General features: G+C 31.2%; 3 protein-coding genes across 3 annotated transcripts; 2 read left to right on the top strand and 1 right to left on the bottom strand.

Annotated features, from left to right (window-relative positions):
- Positions 1 to 1,134: 1,134 nt before the first annotated feature.
- On the top strand, positions 1,135 to 5,534 carry TBC1D23 (TBC1 domain family member 23). The gene is made up of 2 exons (XM_088190377.1): positions 1,135 to 1,228; positions 1,600 to 5,534. The coding sequence occupies exons 1-2, from the start codon at positions 1,200 to 1,202 to the stop codon at positions 3,590 to 3,592; spliced, it is 2,022 nt and encodes a 673-aa protein (XP_088046503.1). The 5' UTR covers positions 1,135 to 1,199; the 3' UTR covers positions 3,593 to 5,534.
- Positions 5,535 to 7,323: 1,789 nt separating this feature from the next.
- Positions 7,324 to 10,160, bottom strand: Ced-12 (engulfment and cell motility Ced-12). Its single transcript, XM_088190896.1, has one exon. It carries the CDS (start codon positions 10,106 to 10,108, stop codon positions 7,874 to 7,876), a length of 2,235 nt encoding a protein of 744 aa, XP_088047022.1. The 5' UTR covers positions 10,109 to 10,160; the 3' UTR covers positions 7,324 to 7,873.
- A 1,239-nt stretch (positions 10,161 to 11,399) lies between these two features.
- On the top strand, positions 11,400 to 19,916 carry LOC148232937 (protein croquemort-like). Its single transcript, XM_088190901.1, has 9 exons — positions 11,400 to 11,447; positions 16,133 to 16,358; positions 16,428 to 16,607; positions 16,677 to 16,802; positions 18,051 to 18,260; positions 18,333 to 18,544; positions 18,611 to 18,874; positions 18,941 to 19,048; positions 19,269 to 19,916. The coding sequence occupies exons 2-9, from the start codon at positions 16,242 to 16,244 to the stop codon at positions 19,522 to 19,524; spliced, it is 1,473 nt and encodes a 490-aa protein (XP_088047027.1). The 5' UTR covers positions 11,400 to 11,447; positions 16,133 to 16,241; the 3' UTR covers positions 19,525 to 19,916.
- Positions 19,917 to 21,684: the final 1,768 nt, after the last annotated feature.

Below are 21,684 nucleotides of genomic sequence, written 5' to 3'. Positions count from 1 at the left end.
TATTATTATTTATGTCATCTCAGTTTCAATAGATAAAATTAAAAGCCTTTTCAGTCTTTATTCGGTCATTCGTGACCATAAATTCTCTCAAGACAAGTTACAGATATAGGAATTGTCAGAATTATTCGAATTGGGATATATCTCTTTTAAATTCTAATCGTTAATTTTAGGTCTTCTTGTGGGGAAGAATGTTGCTTAAACAATCTCCAGAGTAATTTTAGTTCTTTACAGATTTTAATGGCAGCAATATCTAATGATTCATTATGAGTGAGCTTGTTCTACATTTTTTTTACAATTTTCTATCAATGCATCTGGTGAAACATTAACCAAACCATTGATGGTATTCAAAAATTTAAAAAAAGATTCATGATATTTTAGGTTATCAAATCCAAGTCTTTTTGCGTTAATTGTCTTGTTTACTATACAATTGAAGAATTCGATTTTTTTCAATATTATGTGTAGGTCTTCGAATATCGAATTTTTTCTTCACTTTTCGCCTTCTGCAATCAACTTCTTTAGAAAATGATATTTCAAGGGTTGCTGATAATTCACGAGCTGCAATTTTCATTAATTTGAATCCATTTTCTTTGTAACCTCGAAAAAAAAAAAGAATTTTCTAAAACTAATTATAAAGTCCAAAATATTTCTCTCAGCGGTAAATAAGCGTAAGAAGAAATACAGACAGATGTCGCATCTCGCATATTGTAACATAGTTTGTCTGCACTTTGATGTTACAACATGTTTTAAAAATATGAAAGCTATTCTTACCGATATTATTATGAACTTCTGATATAAAAGGGCTGATTCGAATATATTCAAACCGAATTTTGGTCATTAGGAGGGCGCAAAAAAATTAAGGTATCAGATGCGGAGTATACGCAAGAGCGTATCTGTATTCAATTTATTTAAAGTATACAGCAATACAACGAATACTTTGAAAGTGTTTTAGATGTTTTCATGCTAGATTTGTAAAAATAAATACATTTTAAGAATGAAACAAAGATCGAATTAAAATCATGCCACGATCGACTGGTTGACTGGTTTATAAAAATATAAATAAAGAAATTATACGATATATAAGAAATGATCTTTATTTGTTTCAAATAAAATTGATGCGTGGCAACACTAGCCCATGTGTGACGTTTCGGCGTTTGTCATTGGACTGTCATTTTCGTACAATCTCCCCATCCGCTGTCGCCATGGCTCTAGACGACGACGATAACACATGGTAAGCTATTGCACTGCCGCAACGTTTTAACCGTTATATCCTTTTTGCGAAATCATTCATACTCCAATTCCACGATTGCATTACCTTCAGCTGTTATTTTATTCTTCTTTAATCTAAAATTGGTCACACTCCCGCAATGTAAACAGTGCGTAATGTGCCTTAAAAGATAATACAACCTTGAAAAGACGACGGTTTGTAGTATTCGATTGGCTACAATATTTTATTGATATTTGTGTGATGTTATTGCTGTTTCGACTTTCATTCATTATTACATTATAAATATTTTTAAAATTCAAGTTACAATTCAGATTTCATACAATTGTATTACTTTATATGTTAGTTATTTTATTTATAATCGTCCAAATTTTTAGGGTGATCGAGTTGGAATCGGTACTCTTAGACGATTGCACCGCCAGCGACATTTACGCTGTATGCAAAGGAAAATCGATTCCGGACAATGTAAGAGCCGAAGTCTGGCAGGTGTGTCTGAACGTACAAAATAAAGGCAACCAAATGATCAACTTCAACGAAATATTCGACTTGCCTAATCAAAACATATTGAGGGAAGACGTCAGAAAGTTCGTTCAGAAGCTAGGAAACGACGAAGGCGACAAAGTCTCCGTAACGTCCGACCTAGAATCGATCTTGACGTTCTATTGTAAGTCCAAAGGCGTACAATACGCACAAAATAACGGGTGGATTGAGCTACTCTTGCCGCTTTTAAATCTTAAACTGCCACGTTCAGAAACGTATAATTTATTTGAACAATTGCTCAATTTGTACGTGGCTAAGAATTGTAACAAAAACGGCGCTCCGTTTCATATTTTATGGTTGCTTCTCCAATATCACGATCCCGAATTGTGTTCCTTTTTGGATACGAAGCGTATCACACCGGAGCAGTATTGCCTATCGTGGTTCCAGAATTTATTCGCCGGAACTTGTATATTGCCCGTAGTTCAAGCCATGTGGGATTTGTACTTTCAACAGTCTGATTCGTTTTTTATATTTTTCTTAGCGTTGATCGTTATCATAAACGCTCGGGAAGTTATATTATCAAAAAAATCTGAGCCTAAGAATGAGATCATCGAGCTTCTGAGCAATATGCCCGGCGCTTTAGAAACCGAGGACGTGAACGATTTCTGTTCTTTAGCTCAGTATTATTCGCACAAAACACCGACTTCGTTCAAATCTGACATCGCTTCCATCTTGTTCGGGCCCGATAATAGCAATCTGCAGTCTTTAAAGAGTGTCACTCAAGCTTTATGTCTACCGGTTTCTGTTCATGAGCTAGTTGAAAACGCTACGATGGAGATGAGTCCGGATTCGGACGGAGTGAGATTCTTTTTAGTCGATTGTCGACCGGCCGATCAATACAACGCTGGACATTTATCGACAGCCTTTCATTTAGATTGTAATTTGATGCTTCAAGAACCGTCGGCGTTCGCTACGGCCGTTCAAGGTCTTTTAAGCGCACAACGACAAGCCTTAGCCGCAAACTCTTTAGCGGCCGGAGAACACTTGTGCATCTTAGGATCGGGACGAAACGACGAAGACGGCAACGTACATATGGTCGTCGCGTCGTTCTTAAAAAGAAACATAAGACACGTATCAATGTTAGACGGTGGATATTTTGCTATACACGAATATTTCGGATCTCATATGGTAGACTGCTTAGAAGATCATGATTCTACCCGATGCTTAGTTTGCTCGCCGAACGCTCAAATGCAACCCAAAGAGCGCCTGGTCCAAAAAATCAACTCTACGTCCGTCGATCTGTTCAGTAAACTATCAGCGGCCATGAAGAGCAAATCTCAAGAAGTAACCGGAAAATTAATAGATTACATCGTCAATCCGAATGCTAATTCGCCGGTGGTCGAGCGCCACGTGTCTAAGAACGATCGAAACGGCAAGAGATATCGTAACGTAGCTCCGGTTTTCAGCATAGACGAAGATAACGACGGAGAAATAGGCCTGGACGAATTGACCCCCGACGAAGACAACCTGCAAGAGATCGTCGATTTGGGAGAATGGTTGAAGAATCCGAATATCATAAAACATTTCAAGTGTCAAGAGGTGAAGCTCAACGGCTACATGTACGATGCTTATCTAATTGTAACTAATAGTCATTTAATCGTAATGCGCGAAGTCGACAGTCGTAAAGGCTCCGTGCAAATTATCGTAAGACGTCCGTTATCTACCATCGTTAAAATTACGGCAAAGAAGCGACATCCTGAATTGATAACGTTCAAATACGGGGTGCCGGAGGGAGACACCTTGGTCATCAAAGACATGGATAGATTCTTAATTCCGAACGCGGCCGAAGCCACTAGAGTCGTCTCGAATCAAATCGTTAAAAATAGTTAAAAAATTTACGATTAATAACTAGATAAGCTTTATCTATTGTTTTTTGACACTTTAACTAATACCTTGTCATTCCTTGAAAAAGTATTCTAATTTGATTCCTTATGATTTGAAATTATTTTCTAATATAAAAATGACTTCCTCTAAGACGTAATTGTTATTTTAAATTTATATTCGGATATGTTAAATTGAAAATCTTCCAGTATTTATCTTAACTATTATCCGGATCTGCAGTGCTTACTGTGTATAAAAAATGCTTTTTGCCGATCCATATCGATGATATTAATTTTATATTAACAACATCCGTTTTCGGTTGTCGATCCGCAAACATCTTTTATAAGTTCATGTACTACACTCATGTTTAAGCCTCGAATCACTGATGCTTTTTATTCTCACTTTCTTATCCATACTATTTAATACTTCCGAGTTCCTCACTGTCGACCCACAAGTTGCGTAGCATTCGTCTCGAAATCACATATCGAGATTATTATTAAGTCATTAGTCAACCTGAACAGGACTTTCCTTACAATCCAGCGTTTGTCTTCTCTTTTTCCTGCCATTAGCAACTGAAGGATTATTTGGACCCTCAGATTAATACAGATTATTGGTATTAATTAAAGCTGTTTCACATAAACTATTAAAAATGCATATTATACTGCAGATCCTAGTATAAGGTAATAATTTTAAAATGCATTCTGTATTATAATATATATGTGTGTTTTGGGAATCGGTGCCAGCACCATTCCGAATATAATTGTTGAGTATGTGTATAATTTTTTGATTTTATCACTGGTAAACTTTTATTTCTCGTTGTGTAGTATCTAGTCGTTGTTTGTTACCAGTCATGTAGAACTAACATATTTTTTGCTCTAATCGGTGATTCACAACAATTTCTCTTCATAATACATAATATATCGTGAGTGCATCGCTTCATTGGCAATAATGGCAAAAAATTCTTCAACCGTACAAACATCACTTTACTGAATAATAATTAAAAATTAATTTCTGAGAATTTGTGATAATTATTGTTTAATACGGTACTGACTCGGCATTGTGAATGAAGTATACATAATTTATTTTGCTTTAGTCTTGTCGAGACAATCCTTATTTGTTATTATAACATTAATATAAAATGGATGTGGTTGTAAAAGGTTGAATAAAAACTATTGTTAATTAATAAGAATGAGTGATACAATATAATAATTGTGATAAAATTGTACTGTGTAGGTTATAAAATATTTATTACAAAAATGTTTTATATAAGTATATTGATTCTTTTCCAAGAGTATAATTTTTGGCTATCTTGTACATTTTGAAGGCATTAAGTGACATAACATCGGTTGAGTTAATTGTGTGTTGTCGTTTGGCAATTGGAATCACTTCAGGGTATGTAAATAGAAATGCCATTTGAGTGCAAGTAGTTTGATTGCCTTTAATTTTGTAATATAAAGAAATAGTTGAATTGTTAAGATATGTATGTTAACGAATATATTGTTTTTTTTTAATAATTTATCTTTTAAGTGTGTAGATTTTTGTCATGTACCGATAAATATTTTTCTTAAACTATATTTAAAAATCCATTATTAGATAAAATATTGAGTCTCTGTTTAAATTATTTATAAAATATAATTCTATTCATAGATTACTTTTTGATTGTAGTTTTAATAAAAAAAATAATGCAGAGACTCCAATTGTATTATAAATTGTTGTTATAGTAAATTATGTAAAATTGGTGTTTTTATAATAATTTTTAAATTCCATTTCTATTTTTTATAACAGAATACTTAAAACAATGCACAGCGCTTTTAGCCTAATCAGAAATATGTTGTATTACTTAAACTAAGAATGTCAAATTCTATTCCAAAAATTCGTATTATAGATTAAAATATATGTAATTAACAAAAATGTAACTTATACAATATTTAATAAAATATGTTTAGTAAAATACTTTTTTTCAATTTAAGTTTTGAACCTATTATCTCTATCAACAATTTGGACTATTGAATGATACTATAAAACAAAGAAAAACAGATAATTGTTATCGTTGTTTTTAAGCCACGATTTTTTATCTGTATTGTTGAATACGTAATCATTTGTTGCGTACTTTTTATATTCAATTAAGAATAAATTGCATTAGTATTCAGATAACCGCAAATTATTTTTGTATAAATATTTCATTTTTTAATCAGTTAGATTAACCTGATGCTACTGTAAAGAATCGTCTGTGTTGTTTGAGTTTGTGATTTATTGTACAAGTTATTATGTATACCGATGTACAGATTTAAATAAGATCTCATTATCGGGCGGCAGTGTCGAGTGCCGAAGAATTCCGAGCTAATCAAAAAAAGTTGTAGCAGGCAGTCAACTCATTGAAGAACTGATGTTGGTGCATCTAAAAAGCGTGAGTGTGTTTCGAATTGGCTAAGTATCAACCTTTTTATATCTTCCTCTAAAGAAGCTTTGACGAATGGGTAAAATTTATTTAGACCCATCAGAGAATTTTTATTGAGTGACCCTCTATTAACGAAACCATTGTGGTTGCTTCTCAATAGCCACACCCACAACATTTGTTAGCCAAGCAGTAGCTATTGTTTCAACGATTTAAAACAAATCTTGAGGAAAGGCTTGATACTAAATTTATAGAATATATATTGAGCCCGCTAGTCACATCTGCACATGTTGAAAGGATATTTTGACTAATGAATAACACGTAGTCTGAATAAGGAATTGAATCAACAGTGTAAGCTTTATTGCACTGCAAATTTTATAGTGAATTAAATTGTACACTTTTAAAAATAACAAAGAAGTTTGTAAAGAGAGTTCAAGCTAGTGATAAGTATGTTTAACTTTTCATTAATAAGTTATATTTAGTTAAGAATATATATTGAATATGATACTAATATTGTTTTTTGCCAATTACTCTATTATTTAGGCTTTTCAATCATAACTATTTAAACTAGGAGACATTACATTCTGTTTTGAGCAACCTACCAAAATCTTCATTTTGAGAAAAAAAAATTATTGTAATTAATTGTGAACATCTAGGACTAGTGCGATTTAATGTTTTTTATAGTGTGAATCAGTGACGGATCCAGAATTTTTTTAAAGTGGAGGCAATATTTCAAAACCGAAAATATAATTCTGATAAAGTCTTAATATGACTGTTAGATAACTGAGCGTTACCACTGCGACGGCACGATTTTATTGCTTTTGACGTGAATTTTTGACTTCTGAGAAGGGGTAATTGTTTTTTGCGTCCTCCTAATGCTCAAAATTCGGTTTATATACCTTTAATTTGATTCTCACTTATTGTAATAAAGTCTTAATATGAACGTTACTACTGCGACGGCGACAGCACGATTTTTTTGCTTTTGACTTCTGAGAAAGGATAAGTGGTTTTTGCGCTCTCCTATTGGTCAAAAATCAGTTTAGATATGTTCATTCGATCCTCATTTATTGTAAATCGTAATATTGTTATAAAAAGTCTTAATATAATTGCTAGATAACCAAGCGTTTCCACTGCGACGGTGAGGGAACGATTTTATTTGGGGGAGGCGATTGGCCCGATAGCCCCTTCACTCCATGGTTCCATTCCTGGTGCTAGTTGAATTCGACTTTGTGATCTAATAACGTAAAGTCATCTCAATTCACTTACATTAGATTTATAAATATTTTGGGAGTAGATGATTATTCAGGGGTGAAAGTTTTCACTTTTTAAAGAAAATTGACTCAACTTTGAATTTATATGTTTATTATATTCATAAATATATCTTTGGATACCATAGTAAATTTATGTTGATACAACCATACTAAAAAGCTTAATGATTAATTACAATGTTTATTTAAAGATGACTCGACTATCATTATGTAAAAAATAATACTAAAATAATACAACACACACACATTGGAATGAATATTATAAAATATTTTAATTAATTTATTCTTTACAATTTAGGTAGTAAATTGAAATACTGAATTTTTAATTAAACTAGTTTGAACACAATTTTCATGTTCTAATTATATAAAAATAATTTAATTTTATGTTGAATTCATATATAAGGACTGAAAATTTGACTTTTTATAGTGATATAATAATAATAAAACTGTCTTTTTTTTAAATAAATAATAATAATTTCAGGATTTAAATAAAATTTTGCTATATTTGTGAAACTATATAAATTTGTGTTAATATTTTCATTACCTATATATAATAAAAATTCTAAATTAATCTTAACATACAATATTTGATTGAAAAAATATGGATAATTCCATCTTTGATATGTTTTATTTGAGGTCGTAGAAAAAGTCATAGTTGTCCGGTTCGGAAGGAATCGGGGGAGGGTCTTGTGGAATGTCAATACCTTCGGCATCCAACAACCTCAATTTTATATCCATGGATATCAACGTTTCTAGATCGTTTTCGCACATCTTGCTAACCATTTTATTCCCCAGTAGAGCGTGAATTCCGTCCGTCCAATAATCGAAAGCTTGTTCATCCGGAGCGACAAAATCCAACGAAGGAGTATCCTGAGAGTCCAATGTAATCGAGAAAGCCAATTGATGAGCAGTCTTACGTCCTTTAATGTCTTTCATATGAGGACATTCCTTACCAACTATGAGGCCTTTAATATCAGACACGGCCAGTTTACTCGTCAATTCTTCAATGGAAGGATTGCTCTTTTCGTCACAATCGCCGTAATGCAACACTTTATGATTCGGCGATAATCGAACGAACCAAAATTTATCTTTGATTCTTCCGCGCGAAGTATATTTAGTGAATCTAGTGCCGTTCACTAATAGACCGAGTCGTTGTTGTTTGATCAAATCCATTATTTCGGGTCTGATCTGATCTCGTAGTTCGACGATCGGTTTTGCGTGCGATTCCCATTCTTCTCTTATAGTACGCTCTTGTTGCCATATTTGTCTGATCTCCGAGTACGTCAATTGTTGCATTTTCAGTCTGAACTTATCTAAGCTAATCGGATAAGTTTGTAACGCTCTCGAGATTTGTTCTCTAACGACACTGAAGACTTTAACGAAGTCTTCCGTCGACGCTTTCATCTCTTTCCAAGTCTTGTTTAATACTACGATGCAAATGCAGAAGAATTCGCCGAAGGGGTGATCGTGCGTAAAGAACATGGGATGATATTGCTGACCTTGCTCGCTCGGCGATTCTTTGATTCTCAATATTTCACACATGAGTTTGACAAGTTCGATACTGGTCCTTCCGAACGGACATTCGTGTTCGTCTACCCTGCAACTATTTTCTAAAACGACTTTAGTATAAAGATCGTTATAGTTTCTCGCAAAATATAGCATACAATCGAGAGCTAGCATCCCGGGCGACTGATCGTCGGCAAAGTCTAATATAGGATTCGTATCGTTCTTGAAACCAAGCTTTTTGTAATCTTTGGCTTGACCGAGCTGTTTTCTTGTGGCGACGTCTACATTTATATTACCGACGTCGTTTTCAAAAGCGATACGCCTCAATTCCTTGATTTTCTCTAAAGCGTCCGGATCTTGCGGATCGATTTTGATCATTTTGTGCTCTAATAAACCGAGACATTGCATTTGAAGAACGTATAATTGATGAGCCATTTCGGTTCCGACCTCTCTAGGCGACTGTATGACGTTGCATAGTATATAATTTCTGACTTGTTTCGAACATAGAGTAGCGCACATACTTTTACGCTTACCTAGATCGGCTTTTAAGAACAGCGCGTTGATGAGAGCGATGGTATTCTGTTGAATGACTTGATTGTCGGAAGACGATTGCAAATGCATGACTAAATTCGGTATCGTTATCTCTTTTTCTACTATGGCGTGTTTACCGGTGCCGTTTAAGACTACGTTTTCTAATATAGATAAACATGCCTTAATAACGGACGGATCTTGAGAGTGGTTGTTGACGTAGCTGGCTATCTTAGCGATGAATGGCGTTTCAAGAATATCCCAAGATATTTGGCCGTGTTCCATGAGTTCAGCGAAAGACGTGAGGGCGAAACCTAGCGCTGGTCCTTTAAATTTCGAATTTTCAATACCGGATATGAGTATACCGTGACCTTTTTTACTTATAAATTCTTGTACGAACGTAGCGTCCATGCTGAGAGTGGATAGTCGTTTGAGTGAAACGGCTCTGTCTTCGTTGCAGACGCCGGGACCGATCTGCGATAAGATCTCTTCTGCAGTTTTTGCCGGAGATTGCCTCAACGTTAAAATGTGACCGTTCGTGACGTCATTGCGGTTCTTCTCGGTCACATAGTTTCTGTTGTTGTTCTCGTTGAATTGCAAGGCATAGTGGTCGGGGTCCGTGAGGCCCCAGGAATGGCATAGATCCTGCACGATGCTAGTGAGAGGGAGTCTTTGGTTGAATTCTATGAGGAGCGGCACTTTGCCCGCCTCCGGAGGCTGCACGGCGATCTTGACTATGTTGGAGTCGCGGAGGGTGGTGCGATTGGTCCGCGGGGGCCCGGGAGTCGGAGCCCCCGTCGCCGGGATAGCCACCTCAGCCGCGCTCATCTTATTCTTCGGTTTCTCGGAGTCAATCGACAGCCGCCGCCCACGCGACTATGCCCGAATTTTACGCTCTTAGGACATTTGTCAAACGCGAAATAAATACATATTAAATTTAAATAAATAATAAAATAAAATTAATATCACAACATATTTATTACTATATAATAACATATGTAAATATTATTTGAAGCTCAAAAATATATTTTTTTAATAAACTATTAGACGTTTTGGGTACTGATTAACTACTTGAAAACTACTCCCAAAACAAATATAAATATTATTATTTATAATTTTTACTGCATTATTAGTGCTTAACTTAATTTTTAAAATATGTATAAGTAATAGTTACTAAAAATCTTCTATATAAAAGTACGGGAGAATCAAATCGAGTTTCATATGTTAGCAGTACTGTAAATCAGACAGCTGTAAATAATCATGCGTGTTCAAAGTATCAAATGTTAGTTGGCAACAGCACATTTACGAACTACGTTCAGAAATAACAATTGTTCTTATAGTATATCAAAAATTATGGAAAGATTATAATGAAAAAATTTAAGAGGCCAAGAAGCATCGAAGATAAGGTAAGGCCTATGCATCATCGTGGCGCCTGTTCAGTCTTGAATATTGGTGCTGTAAGCAAAAGTGTGGCTGAAGACCCGTAATTGCCGATTCGTCGGCGTTTGCAGCTTTCAGGCTTTTCTTAAGGCTCCCTTTGGTGCATTTTGCATCTGAACATGCATCTACATCCGTATACAATTCAGATAACACAATAACTGAAACCCAAAAATCACGGACAGCGAAGAATTTAACCAGATTAAGTGAGAGCAGCAGGAAGTTGATGCTGATTTTACAAAGAAAATAAGGCACATTTCCACTTCTAGAGACATAATTAATGGAGGCCGACTAACTATAAAATATTTTCATATTCATTTCTACTCCATATAATAGATTCATAAACGCAGAAATGTGATTGGCTAACAGGCGCATAGGAGTAATTACTAGAGTTTTTTTTTAGCGTGGCATCGTGCTAGCTAACAAATATTAAAATAGTGTAATAATGATATACAACGAAAAGTGTTAAAGGGCAATTTTTTAATATGAAAAAAATAACCCGACAATTTAAAGTACATAATTTGCATTTTATACAAGAAACACGATTTTAAGTTTTTTAAACCGTACCAGTATTTTTCTAAGCCGGATACACTATAATTAAAATGGTAGCCCTGTCAAACTTTTAAAATGAATTTCAACGTTGGCAGCACTGAGTAGTGACAGTTCCGTGTTCCGCGAACTGTTTATTTGTTGTACGCGTCGAACTCAAGCGGACGCGTTCGTCATAATTGTAATTATATATTGTTATCACTTTATGTTTTTATATTAATATAAGCATTCCAAAACACAGTTTATGCAAATTAATAATATTAATAATATTATTAATTTGATTATAAAAAAATAATTTATTCAATTACCATTTATTTTTTAACACTCCGTTATGCTCTGGTAATCGCAAAAAGAATGTTTATGAAAATCGTATATTGCGTATCCTTCTTATCTGTGCATTCGAGCGATGAAGTAAGCTTTGTTGTTGCATGCTACATTTATTTTATAATAACCTACATTTAAAAAATATCGTTCACGAATACACCAAGAAGTGAATTAATTAAAACATTTTCTCACAATTTATACTATAATTAATTATTCAATTATATGCATATCTTTGTGTTTTTGATTCATATTCATGTCAAAGACCTGAGCTATTTTTAAACTTGCTTTGTACCAAATACACTAGTGCTTATTATATTTCATTCATACATCAGTGCTGGAAGCAATTCAATTCATTAACGTTTTGCCAAGTCATTGTGACTCAGGTAGTTGTGCTATAAGAAATGTAAGTGACTAATTGTTTATATTTATGCATATTAAATATTTTTTAAAAAAAATATAAAATATCAGCTTATGAAATGTACAAAGTTCAGGAAGATTACACTACATTGACCTCTAAACCGTATATCATACAAACATATTTTAATCACATGGCAGTATTTTTATATGACTAATCAGTGTGATGTTGTTGTTTATTTTTAGATTTTGTATTATTCTATAAAAAATACATAAATTATTAATGTAAAAGCGTATTTGCCATCGTAATGCTGCTTTTATATGGATTCAAAACACGTTTAGTTTCGTTAAAGAATATATTTTTTAAATATTCTTATGTTAAACTCACGTATATTGTTCTTTATGTGTATAATATATAATCACCATTGTAATAGGATCACTATCAGTTTCTGATGCTAGTTTCCTCTCTGTTACAACATGTTAGAAAACTCAAACTGAACTGTAACCTTTAAAGTCAAATTTAATAATCTTATTATATAATTTAGAAGCCTAACACTAAACTAATTAATTTAATATAAATTTTATAGTAATTGCTTCAAAATTATGATCTTTTGAGATGTAGGCAAAATAAGACATTAAATATGAATTTATAATGTAAATAATTTGAAAAAATAATATTTTGCATTATTTTATATTACCATCAATTATTTTATGATGACAGTTTTATGAGCGAGGCTTAAAACTAATGACAAGAAAACTGTTTAATACTAGATTTACGAAACCCGTTTTTGATTTATATTCTGATTTGATTTGTATCAGACAGATTTTTTATGTTTGAACAATACGAATGTATTAACACTATTTTTGTTTTCGGAAACTTCTTATTTTTGTCATTATATACCTATTTTTAATGACACCCGTCAAATTGACGTGCTTATAATTAAGTTTTAATAAAAATATCCATTCACGCCTGATTTACCGTTGGTTATGAAATCTTTCAGAGGCTTATGTAAAAATATGTAATATTTTTATTTATTTTATTATACTATATATTATACAAGATAACAGTTTTCAACATTAAAATTTTGAATGACGCATGAGTGAATTAGCGGTTCTTAACGATAGTTGTACAAATGAGCAGCACACAATGTGTTAATATTTAAGCACTAGCTACCGATCCGTTTGTCTTTGTTATCGGGATAAATCAAATTATAATTCTAATAATAGCGCTTAATATGTTTTCAACAATATGTAAAATTAAAATATAAATAAAAGAAGTATGTTTGTCCATTGTGTTGAGACTTTTAGATACTATCTGTATACTCAGATTATTCGTTTTTGTGTTTTTATCCTGACATTATAACTGATGGCTGATTAATTAAGAAACAGTAATCAAAATGTAATGCTTATAAAATATATTTCTGATAAGTTGGTCTCAAGATTATTTTTAGATACAACATCCAAATTTGTAGAAAGCGTCACTGTCTGAATATTTCTTTAAAAATGTAACTTTTCAATAGAACATTTTTATATCTATATAATTCAAACTATTGTACATTAGCAATTTTGTTATTATTGTAGTCATTTGATTGCTTGCAAATGCTCTATAAAAATTAATAAAGTTTGTAAAAACAACATAAATAAATTGCCTTCAGACATTATTCTGGTATTTTACTACTACTTTACACCATTGAGTATTCTTTTAAATAGATTCCACTGGATATTGTCGAAAATTTCAATTTCGTGTTGAAAAAATATGTACATGGTCATCCGCTAATAGATTAACGTTTATCATTAAAATATGTCGTTTCATACCCTATTCTAGAACAAGAACGCCACTTAATTTTTAATATTAAATGAATAACAATGTTTCAGAATGAAATGGATAACAGTGTTTCATTGCACATAAGTTATGACCGATTTGGGTATCCTATTTTAAGCAAACTACAAATTCCGTCAGCGTATAGAGAACATATGCAATAAAGCCTCTAAGATATTTGGATTTGTCTTGAGGAGTTTGAGGACACTGCGCCTTGTATAATGACTTAGTGCTTAGTATCATTGAGCATGCTTCTCTGACCTGGTTGCCAAATAATGCAATCGACTCATTTCTAATAGAAAAGAAAAGAAAAAAAGAACTTTATTATAACTTATCTTACAATGGAGAAAAGTGTTATTGTCATGAAGAGGACTTCATTTTCATGAAAGCATCAGATGCTTACAGTACTTCGGGTTTCTGACTCACTAAAAGCCTGCCCAATGGATTTGTTTTTTTCCTTCATTTTTTAATGTTGCAAAAATGAAACATAGCATTATAATAGAACATATTTATAACGCAACTTAATATAGTTTTATTGGGATTATATCTGTCCACGAAATTTTATTTCGCACACATTCACTATTTCGTTCATATTTCTCTAAAGATAATTTCCTCTATCACCGTCTTTTGCTGCTCGTTATCAAACTGTTACATTTACAATAGTAACAAATTCAATCTCAAATAAATGTCAGTATGGCCACAATAGGATATTTTGAGTAGTATTTCTGTGTCATACGTTGCTTCAAAACGTCTTTGAAACAATGCTTTAATGTACAGTTTCCGAATGTTTGAAATGATTTGTTGGTCTACGTGCTGGATAAGTATTCATGGATCCTGAAAATAATTGATAATTACTTTATTTTAATTATCTAATTTAATAAATACAGGTATTTCTATACCTAAAATATGAACATTTTATTGGACATGTTTATAGAGAGATATTTACATAGTAAAATGACATGTACATTCAGTGTACGTCACAGTTTAAAAACCACTCATGACAGGAAACCATCTTTCTCAGAATCAGTCTGTGACACACTTCTTCTAACGATGCTTATTATTTTAGAAATACCTTTTTGGGGTATTTATTAAGTGCTTAATCGCTTTGTTATTGCTTTCGTCATTATTCTGTAATTTCTTCCCTTTTAAGTATGCTAAAAATGATGTATTGTTTCACTGAGTTACACTGAGGCTGTGTCTTGAGAGTAAAGGAACTGCTAAATGTCTAATGCTGTGTTTTACCAAAAAATACAATGCATGTCAAAATTGCAAGAAATTTTACGAAACTCTCCTTTTCACTCTTAATTTATTTCATTGCTCGCTTTCTCGACTGCTTTTGATTCATCCAGTAGGAAAATTGATTGAAAATACCAAAAATTGATTTATTGAAGACTTATTTTTTGGTTAGCTTTAAATATTATATTAATTATCATTGTTTATTTTACAAACTTTAATGTTGCATGCTTTATAAAATACCTGATTTATCAATCGCAATACTGCCATCTAAGACTTTATGCCATAGAATATGTAGCATTAACGCTTACTAACTATTTTATACTAGACATTGTTAAATCCTGAAATTTAATATCTGAAGATTATGTTTTATCTACAATTTAATGTACTGGTGTATATAATTAAGATTATAATTTTATCTGTCTGATATCTACCAAGGATTTGTATAGATTTAATTGGGGAAATTGCCAAAAGATATTTAATATTACTATTGTTTTGATAAAAATATTAAATACAGTTGTCAACACAAAATTGTTTGATACTAAAAGGTGTAAAAATTATATTTCTGTATATATTTTTAATTAACTATTTCATATGGTAGCATATATAGCTCATTTGATGATCCTATTAAGACACTGCGAACACGAGAGAAGCATTCATCTCTAGTTGCATTGTCCTATTGTCCTTGTGACTTATTTATTGTCATGGTAAATGCAAAGTGTAGTTATTCTGGTAATAATTACTTTCTTGCAATAAAAATTCATCAGTGTAATGACCAACTTGGCTGCCAACTTTGAAGGTTAGATTTTTGTGTTGTGGTAATCCAATTAGATTCGGGTGGTATAAAAACGCAACTATTTCTTGTCAATTGAGTAAAATAAATGTGTTGCAACTGACATAATTTCTTGAATCTTTGAACTTGATTGTTGCAAGTATTGCGTGTTTCTGAATTCATTCGTCATATATATGTACTTGAAAATTAATTATCAATGATAAAAATGTAAATAATGATCTGAATTCCGACTTACATAATATTATTTAAAAATAGTTTCGTGGACATAAAAATCTGTAAAATCTGGTTTTTAAGACAGACATACTTGGTATAAATACATCAATAGTTTTTTCTCCAATTTCAGTGCGAACATTCAATGGGACAAAATAAAATCATTGACTTTGATTTGCATAATAAATTTTATTGGAATCACTGAGGAAAGTCTTCCATATTTATTGTACAAAAATATCGAAATGGCGTTCTCTAAAACAGCAATTGTGTCACTGTTCCTTTGTGGAGCTGTCTTTTGTGTGTTTTCAGTAACGATGCTGATTGTTTGGCCGAGTTTATTTTTTAAAATACTGAAAAATGTAAGTAAAAAATCGCAATAATAAATTTATTTATTTAATATTCAATATTTTCAATTGATTGATTTTCAGCAATTAATATTAACAAATTCATCGAAGAGTTTCGAGATGTGGAAAGAAACTCCTATACCTATGTATTTAGATTTATTTTTATATAACATTTCAAACGCCGACGAAATGCTTAAGAATAAAAGCGTGAAGCCTTATTTTGTCGAAATGGGACCATATGTATTTAGAGAACATCATTCTAAAGTAAGATTTATTTTTATTAACGATATTTGTTATTAATTACATTATGCTATACTATTTTTTTAATTCCAGGTTAATCTGTCGTGGCATGAAAATGGCACCATAAGATTCTGGCAACAACGTTTTTGGTATTACGAACCAGAAATGTCTAATGGTTCTCTATCGGATGAGATTACGAATATCAACGTCATAGCATTGGTAATTTGTATTTATTGAAAATTACGTACTATGAGTTTATAGAATTACATATAATTTTATTCATAATGATAGGGAAATTTGTAGAATACCGAAGTAAAGTTTATTATTATTATATTCAATGAGACTATGCTTGTAAGTCGTTATTTATTTAGTTGGAAACTAAATTAGAACTAATCTTAATATCAATAGAGATAATCAAGATCATATAGAAGTATATTACAGTTACTATTTTATATCAACAAAAAAGTATCTAATATAATTTAATACAAATATTCTACTATATTAAAGCTATACATTTTTTTCATGTAGTATTTGAGTATTTTTTCATAAAATTTTGCTCTTTATATATTGTCAATATTTTTTTTTTTTGTATCATTAAAAAAAGAAGATGAAGGGTGAAACTCAGTATTTTTTGGTATCAATATTAAAAAAATATTGCAGCTTCTTTATAATGATTTATATTTATGTATTAATTTTATATATTTCTTTGCAACATCAATGCGTTACAACAGGGAAAGAGTGAAAAATTAAATTAAAATCAAAATATGTAAATTATTAACTATCTATTTTATTAATAATAAACTATTTATACAGCTTACTATCAATAGATGTCAATATTCATCTGTGAGATTAGGAAAATTGATAAAATCCTAATCTGTGATGATCGATCGGAATTATACTTACATAATAATCACTAATTCATATCTCTCAGACACAATTGAAATTTAAAAACACTAGGATCCATATGGGGTTCGGTTATTGGTCATTAACTTATACCGCTGGTTTATTGTTCTGTCTATGTACAAAATTTTAAATATAATATATAGATGCAAAAAATTTATTAATGCGCGATATTTAAAATAATTTTTTTTTTAACACTACAAATTGTGCACCCTTCTAGATTGATACCTTGCAGCTATGTGTGTTAATCCTTTGGAATTCATTTGTACTTAATTTAATAACTCAAAATCATATTTATAAAAATATTGTGTTTGATATTTACTTTTCGGAAAGAGCACAGCACATTGTCTATAAAGCATATTTTATCAATAGCTGGTTAAATCCTAAAGCTAAAAGGCTCAACTATTTAATTTTTGAATGCTTGGCATGCTGACAAACAATATTTATCGATTAACATATGTATATGGTGTTATTTTGTACCTTTTTTTACTGTTTTATTGAAACTTAAACTAGAAGTGTAGTATTATTTCTTGTAACCTTAATTACAAACATGCTTTTTTTATTTAGTCTGCAGCAGAATTCAGCAGGAATCTACCGCTACCGTTGAGAATAATGCTCGATGCTACTCTTCATATGGCAGAAGATGGTCCCCTTGTAACTAGAACGGCCGGCGAACTATTATTTGAGGGATATGATGACAAATTGGTGGATCTCGTCAACAGTCTTAACATACCCTCAATAAAAATCCCTTACGATAAATTCGGATGGTTCTATGGTGTATGATATTCGATAAGCGTCAACGATCTGTTGTGTAACTATTATTTTAATCACGTTTCAATAATGTTTCAGCGAAATGAATCTGTAACATATGATGGAGTGATGGATATGTACACAGGACAGTATGACTCGGACAAGCTTGGAATATTGGATGCATGGAACTATGTAGAAAAGGTACCTTTTTATGATGGTGAATGTGGAAGAGTCAAGGGTGGCACGGGTGAACTATTTCCACCACAATACAAACCGGATAATGTCACTGTCTTTGCCACTGATATTTGCTCGTTAGTATCTTCTCTTATATATCTGGCTAATGAAAGTAGATTTATCATTTGAGTTGTATTTTTCAGTGCTGTCACCTTAAAACGAAGCGGCGACATAACAATCGAAGGGATAACTGGATCATTGTTTTCCGGAGACGACTCCGTGTTTGATAATGGATGGAATTACACCGACGAAAAGTGTTTCTGTACTGCTGGATCCCACTGTGCGCATTACGGAGCCAGAGATGTATCCAAATGCAAACTAGGAGCTCCGGCTTATATATCTTTCCCTCATTTCTATTTAGCTGATCCTTATTATCTGTCAAAAGTTGACGGAATCACGCCTGACAGGTATAAAATTATGATTATTATATATTTATTTATATGTATATATTTTGATACTTATTTGTTTTACAGTGAAAAAGATCAGTTCCAGATGGGACTGGAAATTTATACCGGAATTCCGGTGTACGTCAGAGCACAGCTTCAAATAAATTTATATCATGATTACGTGAAAGGAATTTCGTAAGTTTTAAAATGATTAAGGGAATTTGGATTGAATATTAATATCTTACTTGTTAAAAAATCAACAAAGTTTTTTATATTTATTACCAATAAATTGGCTTTGCATTATCTGCAATAGTCCAACTAAAGCCAATAATTTGGCTTCAATAATAAATAGTAACCGGTTTCTGTTTTATACCCATTTTATCAGATTTTATAATTATGGCGATTTTATTTTCAGATTCTTCAAAAATTTACCTGACAAGACATATTATCCAACTCTTTGGTTCAGGCAAGAGGTCAAGCTAACTGAAGAGTATGCCTCGCAAGCCAAGATTGCGTTATTGGTTCCAGTAATAGTGGAATATGTTCTTTACGTATTCGTCGTACTCAGTTTGATTTCGTTGTTGGTGTCTATAGTGGCCTTTATAAAACGGAAAGAAGGCGACGAATCTCGACTTTTACTTCCCAACAATACAAACACTCCCAGCAATTAATTTGCTCTCCGTTTACAAATTAAATGAATAATAATAGCTATTGTATTGTCTTCGTTCTAGTCATACTTTATACTTTAACTAAAAATTGTATCAAAAGTTACCAGTTACTGCGTCTATTACATACCCATAAAATTCAATTGGATTAATAATTTGAAGCAATGCCATAGTGTTCTTTATATTTTATAACTATTTATAATTTAACATTCCATATTTTAATAATAATCTCGTTGTGCCTTTATTGTACATACATATGTAGATGAATATGTACATATTAACGTTATGCAATAAGTATAATTATAATAACCAAGTCTCTGATTGTCGATGCTAATAAATATTCAGGAAGGATCGAATTTCTTTCTTTTCTAAGTATATAATTTTAAAATAAAAGAAAACAATAACATTTACGTTGATTAATAATATATTTCAATTGATTTATTAAATATTTGTTCAATGGTAATGAACGTATTCTCGCATGATTTTTGCTAATGTATGGACATTTGTGTACCGGTGAGCATCGGCTGTATTTCTCCTTTGTCTTCAATTCAATATGATATTATTTGATTAAACGAATAAGGGTTTGTGTGTGTTTGTGATATATTTTATTATTGTGTATATGTATAGTTAAAATGGTTTTAAAACCGTTCCAAAAATGTTAATTAAATACTTAATATATATTACTCATATATGTGGATTTTTAGGTATCATATTATTAGATAATCAAATATTTTTATAACTTTATTCTGAAATAAACTATTACTATACTTAGTTTTTATTTATTTTTGTATTATTGATAAATATGTTGCGAATTACACCTTTACCAATCGGTCATGACTGTCACATATCAAATTGAACTCCAAATGAGGTTAACAAGTGTCAACCTTAATTCCATTGAAGATTAAATGGTGCATTGCATTCAAAATTTATTTTTACAATTATTTGCAATTAAAAAAATGATAACCCTTAATAACATAAATAAAACGAGAACAATACACAAATGAGTTGAACGAATTATAAATTATAAAAATGGAATATGATAGGTTAGGCTAGAATTATTTTTTTAAAGAATTGTGAAACAAAATGACAACCTTTCATAAAAAATACAATAACAAGTTCAGTGATTTATGTTCATCGTACAATATATTCATATAACATTTGCTTTACCTTCATTCAATAGTTTAATTATATTGGGCATTATTTTATTTTAAATACTGACTCTTTATATTTTATAATTTTAATTAACTTTTAAATAATGATTTATTATTTTTATAGTAGTTTATCAAAAAGTGTAATAACGTATAGTTAAAAATAGAGCAAAAAAATAAGATAAAATAAATATTACTGGGAAAAAATTATGATGGAATTTTATTTATTTTAGATATAAATTATCTTTAGAAAAATTCACATTTTATAATACGTATACTAGATTATCTTCAGAATCTCGTAGAAGATTCTAGAGTCTTTAAGATTAAATATTAGCTTTTCATATTAAAATTATCACATATCAGCTCCGTTAAAATATTAAGTGATTTTCACGGAAACAAAACTGTTCGTTAATCATTTTAATAACCAAAGATTCTTTAAAACGCATTAGGATTATTTTTTAAAATATTTTACTAAATGATGGTATGAAACTGATCAGATTTGTAGAATCCTTATAGGGGTTTTATTTACATACATGAAATTAGTACTAAGCACATCTATACAGGAAAAAACGCGTTTTAACCGCCTAGCTAAAAGGAATATTAAGGACAATCGATCATTTATTCAGTTAACGCTAAAACGGGATCTGTTGTTATATTTGTTTAAAATAGTTTGACATAAAATCTGGTGTCAGAAAAATACTTTTCGTTGACCCAGGAAAAACGTCTAAAATTAATGATATATAATATTTAAAAAGGACCAAATAAACTATCTAGATTTTAATAAACATTCAAAGTAACTTTGAATTTCTGACATCACAATTATTACATATATGTGTATAATTATTTTATTTTTAAAACGTATAAAAATATATTTATAGCTATTAAATATATGTTTATACAGGATTGGTAAAAAATAAAATGAAGAAAAGTAGTTTTTTTTCCTAAAAGTTAATATAAAAGACAAACCATTAAATTAAAATATTAGATCTGTAACTTGGGAGCAATAAAATCTCATCAG

This window comes from Plectrocnemia conspersa, unplaced genomic scaffold (assembly GCF_051122295.1).
Source record: "Plectrocnemia conspersa isolate PC_06_02 unplaced genomic scaffold, ASM5112229v1 ptg000008l, whole genome shotgun sequence".
NCBI lineage: Eukaryota > Metazoa > Arthropoda > Insecta > Trichoptera > Polycentropodidae > Plectrocnemia > Plectrocnemia conspersa.
This window is presented reverse-complemented; position numbering and strand designations above follow the sequence as displayed.

Excerpts from the sequence above, each read along its gene's own strand:
- TBC1D23 (XM_088190377.1), top strand. The coding sequence starts at position 1,200 with ATGGCTCTAGACGACGACGATAACACATG. Across the intron at positions 1,229-1,599 it reads GACGACGACGATAACACATG|GGTGATCGAGTTGGAATCGG; the intron begins GTAAGCTATTGC and ends CCAAATTTTTAG.
- Ced-12 (XM_088190896.1), bottom strand. The coding sequence starts at position 10,108 with ATGAGCGCGGCTGAGGTGGCTATCCCGGCGACGGGGGCTCCGACTCCC.
- LOC148232937 (XM_088190901.1), top strand. The coding sequence starts at position 16,242 with ATGGCGTTCTCTAAAACAGCAATTGTGTCACTGTTCCTTTGTGGAGCT. Across the intron at positions 18,261-18,332 it reads AATTCGGATGGTTCTATGGT|CGAAATGAATCTGTAACATA; the intron begins GTATGATATTCG and ends ATAATGTTTCAG. Across the intron at positions 18,545-18,610 it reads TTTGCCACTGATATTTGCTC|TGCTGTCACCTTAAAACGAA; the intron begins GTTAGTATCTTC and ends TGTATTTTTCAG.